Genomic DNA, 6,214 nt, shown 5'->3' on the forward strand with positions numbered 1-6,214 from the left:
GATAATGTCACCAACCTTGTTAATGCTAAAGTATTTGTCTTGCATCAAAATAATACAAATATAACCTTATTGTTGATATTGTTCCATTTAAATAATAGTTTTCTGTCCGCCTGTCTCTTATTTCCATTATTGTAAAAGTAGGAAATTCCACTAAAGTGCTGTTGTTTTCCTGTTATGGTTTCATTTATAGCACTGTCTACTGTGCAACAGTCTGCTGCCTTTTCAGCTTCCTATTCTGCATCCTGCAATACATTTGTTTTATTTCAGACGATATCGGAGGAAGTTTAAGACAACGATCCCATGCGTAATTCATCCTGTCGCCTGGACACGCATTGAGAAGCCTGGGAAGAGCAAGATAAAGACACTATATACAGGCTGGGAAAACGTTTTTATATAGGTTACATGTGTCAGCTCACACTAACATTACAGTCAATACATCAACCGAGCGCATTGAATTGCTTGCCCACCGCCACTCCGATATCAAAGTGCACAAGAAAGGGAGGTGGTTTTCTCATGACTTTGCGTCGAAGGTTATTCCGACTCTAAGAGTTGAGAGCAACATTTTGGTACAGTAGGTGGCGTGTGATATAATTTCGGAGCACATATAAGTATCGTCAGGAGAGGAGATACATGGCCAGGTCCTGCAATACGACTGACAACACACAACTCCTACACAAAGCAACTCGGAATAGAGTAATACAAAAAAAAAACAGCGGAGCCATTGAAGTAGCCTACAGAAAATACTTCATGCAGACTCAGAAATAAGTTAACTTTTTCACTGGATAGACTAGTGAGGCTCACTGAGTCCCACAGTCTCCACAACTTTTTTTGTCAACCTGTGAGCACCACGGACAGGGGAGAGGGGATTTGGGGAATTGTAAAACCTCTTCAAACACGTGAGACAGCACTGACCGACAGCACAGGGATGTCTGTCCACGCGTCCTGGCTACCAGTACCGCTGCTGGTGTGGGGACTAGTGTGTACCTCAGTGCGCACTGCCCCGTGTGCGGGTAGGCAGACCGACACTACAGAGCGCCATTGGGAAACGCTCTACTCTCGCTCACTGGCTCGAAACCCATGGGAAAAAAGAGAAATCAACCGAGACGGTGACTATCTTACAGGCATCAAAAGACTTCGGCGTCTATACTGCAATGTCGGCATTGGGTTTCATATTCAAGTTTTACCAGACGGAAAGATAACTGGAATACACAACGAAAATAGATACAGTAAGGTCATTTTCATGCTTTTATTGAATTTATAATCTCCTGCGCCAATTGTTTGATGCCCCTCTCTTGGTCTGCAACCTGTTTGTGTCATGCGCCACCACTTTGGAACTTCATATTATGGGATGGAGTTGTGTGAATGGGCACCATGCCATCTTGAGCATAATACTGTGTTTGATTAGGCTACTAGCAAATTGACGTCACATGGATGTTAGTGTTATTGTCCCATGTGACTACAGTGGATGGATGCAACGGTGTGTTTAAGCCAAGAGTGATTTTTCATTTCGGCTTCTTTGCAAGGCTTTGATTAATGCGCCTCCTTGAACAATTTTCGCAGGTCTTTTTTTTTCAAATAAAAAGGCTTCGGGACATGTTTCTGAAATGTCAAAAGGAATCAGGGATGATACCAGATCTGAGAGTGGAGGGGGGGTTCCCCAAACACACTCACTTTAAAATGTACTATTTTATTAAAACGTTGTAAAAAAAAATCTCTCTAACCAAGTGGATTATTTATCTTTAGGCTCCCCTACTGGTATATATAAAAAGTTTATAGATCTAACTTCATTCGAGTATATATTTAACTTTTTCTAAATCACAAAATATTAGATCAAAATGCCTCAAAATCGTTTTTTTGGAGTGACTTAAAAAGTTGATATGACACAGATGAAATGTTTAATTGAGCAAGACTAGTAGCATCCAGGGAAAGTGTTGAAAAAAACCCATGAAGTGGTTTCTGTGAGAATTACAGGAGGGGAGTGTTTATCAATATATTGGTGTGATGTTAAGTCAGTTGTTTTCCATTATATTTATTTTTTATTTAACTAGGCAAGTCAGTTAAGAACAAATTCTTATTTACAATGACTGCCTACCCTGGCCAAACCTGGACGGCGCTTGGCCAATGGGACTCCCATTCACAGCTGGATGTGATGCAGCCTGGATTCAAACCAGGGACTGCAGTGACACCTCTTGCACTGAGATGCAGTGCCTTAGACCACTTGGGAGCCCGGGTATTATGGAGAATAGACTAGTCATCATAATACATTATGGTATTAAGTCCAGTAGTGTATAAAGTCAGAACCCATTGGAAAATATTGACTATTTTTCTCTTCTTTCCTCACAAATGAGTCTATGAGAATACGTTTTTTTTAAACAATCCTCCAATAGAGCCAGAGAGACAAGACAAAGTTGTTGTGTTTTTTTTATCTTGTTTTACTGTGCAAGCCCAATGTAGGCAATTTAATCAAAAGTCCAACCTGTTACTGGGTACTTGACTGAAAGGAAGTCTACATCATATTTAGCCTAGGCCTACTCGATGCTCCAATTCATCATCTAGTATCAAGGGAGGAAAGCATCATTTCCTTGCAGGATGTTCCAGTACCAGTTTGAACAGAGACCTAAACAGACCTGTCTACTGCAGTTGTCCTTATCTTCTCCGTCTCGTTTTACAACACAATGGATTATAAACAACTTCGTTTTGGTGTAGATAAGTACTGTGTAAACATAGCAGTGATATTCTTTGTCTCATTTCAGGTCTCCTTGAGATATCACCTGTGGAGAGAGGGGTTGTGACGCTCTTTGGCGTCCGAAGTGGTATGTTTCTGGCCATGAACAGCAAAGGGAAGCTCTATGGATCTGTAAGTAGACATGACATGTTTTCTTGGATGTATTTCTAACTCACAACTTACTTTGCTTCGTGAGAGATCTCCACAGCAAAATGATAGTCAATGTCTTGGCATGCTTGTACACGTTTTGTAGCTTATGAACGTCATAGTACACTATGCCACAGATGCATTCAATACAAGGTGTAGACATTTCCTTTCCCTAGACTCCATGACATGTACAGTACCCTACATGGTAATATGGAATTGTCGAAAAAATCCCAAGTGTTGAGATTGACATGCGTGATTGGCGTCATTTGGCCAACAGAGCTTCGTCTACGGTACATTGGATTATTTTTAAGGTAAATATTAACCTCTCTTCTCCCATCCCTTCTCCAGGGTCATTACAATGATGAGTGCAAGTTCAAGGAGAATCTCTTGGCAAATAACTACAATGCTTATGAGTCAGCAGCTCACGCAGGGATGTATATTGGATTGAGTAAGACTGGCAAAACCAAAAAAGGAAATCGAGTTACACCAGCTATGACAGTGACACACTTCTTACCAAGGATCTGAATGACTCCAATGAGACTGTACCGTCAACAAGGGTAGAGGAGAGAGACTGGAAAACAATGCACTTTCAAATGTTTTTCTAGAGTGAGATATTTAAGTTATTTATTTATGATTCCTGAGAATGTTTATATTTTGGGAAAGTGGAGTAATGTAGAAAGAGGGGATGAATAATGACAATTGTTTTGTTTTTGCTGCTATGTGTCTTAAGATGAGTGCTTTTTTTTAAGAGTAAAATAGATTTTGCACTTTTTTTTTAAAGAACTGTTGCGCAGCAAAGGTTGTGCAGTAAGCATTGTTATCCTACTTGTACTACTTTGAAAGGAATTGGAGACCCACATTTGTCAGATTTGTGTCTCGGCATCAAAAAGGAAGATGATGATGGCAGGTCCAAACCATTCAGTTCAGTACTGGTCCCATTATTTTTTCATTCCTAATTGATTGTTTTACTACCTCATTATGGAGATGCAAGGAGGGATTGTGTTGTTGCTGTTGTTTTGTCTTTCTGAGCATGACGTACAGTATGACGCAACCCACGCTTCTACACTTTACAATTCACCTGACACTGGATATCACTGATGAGATTGAATAGAGAGGAACCCAATCAGAGAGAGGGAATCGGAGTTCAGATTAGCACATCTGTTAACCCTGGTCTAAGTTTGAACTATATTTTTGTTGTGTGCATGTCTGGTTAAAACTCTTTTCATAAATAACAAATGCACACACAAATGACTGGACCCTCTACTGCCACATTAGTGATTATTATAACTTTATATACATATATAAAGTTATCTATGACATTGTCACGTTGTAAGGTTTCCTGTATTTCAAATATATGTCTTGTTGTACTCAATGCCTGGTATGTGCAAATTAAACGAAGAAGAATGTCATTTCTTGTTTGGCACAGCGGATGCAGAAAATGTACATATACTGTAAACTGAAACAGGGCTCTATTCAGTCTGTATCGCTGAAGCATTAAAAATTAGGATCTTAATTTGAGCCAGTTGGTTACAGCAGGACAATAATCCTGCAGCAATAGGAAATGTGAATTGTTATTTTGATTATAATTAATGAACATTTTTGTAGGTGTTGATGCATTGTTCATAATGGAACTTCACAAGACTTTTTAAACCTCAAATATGCTACAAGTTTCAAATGTCTTGCATTGCAGGAAAGGGTGGTCAAATTAAGATGCTACATCTCTATGCAGTGTTTAATGAGAGTGCAGTCTCCGTTAACGCGGGAACATTGCTAAGATGCTACATCTCTATGCAGTGTTTAATGAGAGTGCAGTCTCCGTTAACGCGGGAACATTTTACATTTAAAATTTCAATCACACTTTAACGCTGAACTTCCGTGGTACGGATTGAATAGAGCAGTAGATGTGTTTCTTACTGTGGTCATTAATATTATCCCTTGTGATATTCTGCGTTCAGTTCACAATTATGTTATGTCTCCTTATGTTATGCATTTCATGTAGCCTATACAGTATGTATCAACATTATGTCTGTAGTTTTATACAGGTCCTGTTCAACATTATGGTGTATGTGCTGTGCATATTATCAAATGACTTTAGGAAAGTAAATAAATTGTGTTCTGCAGCACCCTATCTATCAAGTTAATACTTAAGTTCAAGTCAACCTAAAAAAAAACGCTGTGTCGGTGAATAATGGCAACCTCTCTCGATAGTTTACAAACACACTACCAGTCAAAAGTTTTGACACACCTACTCATTTAAGGGGTTTTCTTTATTTTTTTTACTATTTTCTACATTGTGGAATAATAGTGAAGACATCAACACTATGAAATAACACATATGGAATCATGTAGTAACCAAAAACATGTTAAACACACCCAAATACTTTTTATATTTAAGATTCTTCAAAGTAGCTACCGTTTGCCTTGATGACAGCTTTGCACACTCTTGGCATTCTCTCAACCAGCTTCATGAGGTAGTCACCAGGAATGCATTTCAATTAACAAGTGTGCCTTGTTAAAAGTTAATTTGTGGAATTCTTTCCTTCTTAATGAGTTTGAGCCAATCAGTTGTGTTGTGACAAGGTAGGTGTGGTATACAGAAGATAGCCCTATTTGGTAAAAGACCAAGTCCATATAATGGCAAGAACAGCTCAAATAAGCAAAGAGACACGACAGTCCATCATTGCTTTAAGACATGAAGTTCAGTCAATCCAGAAAATATCAAGAACTTTGAATGTTTCTTAAAGTGCAGTCACAAAAACCATCAAGCGCTATAATGAAATGTGCTCTCATGAGGACCGCCACAGGAAAGGAAGACCCAGAGTTACCTCTGCTGCAGAGGATACGTTTTTTTAGAGTTAACTGCACCTCAGATTGCAGCCCAAATAGATGCTTCACAGAGTTCAAGTAACCAACACATCTCAACATCAACAGTTCAGAGGAGACTGCATGAATCAAGCCTTCATGGTGGAATTGCTGCAAAGAAACCACTACTAAAGGACACCAATAAGAAGAAGAGACATGCTTGGGCTAAGGACAGTGGAAAACTGTCTTTTGGTCTGATGAGTCCAAATTTGAGATTTTTGGTTCCAAGTGCTGTGCGGATGATATCCATTTGTGTTTACGCACCGTGAAGCATGGAGGAGGAGGTGTTGTGCTGTGTGGGAGCTTTCCTGGTAACACTGTCAGTGATTTATTTAGAATTCAAGGCACACTTAACCAGCATGGCTATTAGAGCATTCTGCAGCGATAAGCCATTCCATCTGGTTTGCGTTTAGTGGGACTATCATTTGTTTTTCAACAGAACAATGACCCATCACACCTCCAGGCTGTGTAAGGCCTATT

General features: G+C 39.3%; 1 protein-coding gene across 1 annotated transcript; it reads left to right on the plus strand.

Moving 5' to 3' along the window:
- Positions 1 to 601: 601 nt before the first annotated feature.
- Positions 602 to 4,984, plus strand: LOC109866877 (fibroblast growth factor 4B-like). Its single transcript, XM_020455760.2, has 3 exons — positions 602 to 1,226; positions 2,754 to 2,857; positions 3,221 to 4,984. The coding sequence occupies exons 1-3, from the start codon at positions 926 to 928 to the stop codon at positions 3,395 to 3,397; spliced, it is 582 nt and encodes a 193-aa protein (XP_020311349.1). The 5' UTR covers positions 602 to 925; the 3' UTR covers positions 3,398 to 4,984.
- The last annotated feature ends 1,230 nt before the right edge of the window (positions 4,985 to 6,214 follow it).

This window comes from Oncorhynchus kisutch, linkage group LG22 (genome assembly GCF_002021735.2).
Source record: "Oncorhynchus kisutch isolate 150728-3 linkage group LG22, Okis_V2, whole genome shotgun sequence".
NCBI lineage: Eukaryota > Metazoa > Chordata > Actinopteri > Salmoniformes > Salmonidae > Oncorhynchus > Oncorhynchus kisutch.

What these genes read in the sequence shown, in the direction of transcription:
- LOC109866877 (XM_020455760.2), top strand. Translation starts at nt 926, where the DNA reads ATGTCTGTCCACGCGTCCTGGCTACCAGTACCGCTGCTGGTGTGGGGA. An exon ending in ACACAACGAAAATAGATACA is followed by an intron (nt 1,227 to 2,753) that starts GTAAGGTCATTT and finishes GTCTCATTTCAG; the next exon opens with GTCTCCTTGAGATATCACCT. An exon ending in AAGGGAAGCTCTATGGATCT is followed by an intron (nt 2,858 to 3,220) that starts GTAAGTAGACAT and finishes TCCCTTCTCCAG; the next exon opens with GGTCATTACAATGATGAGTG.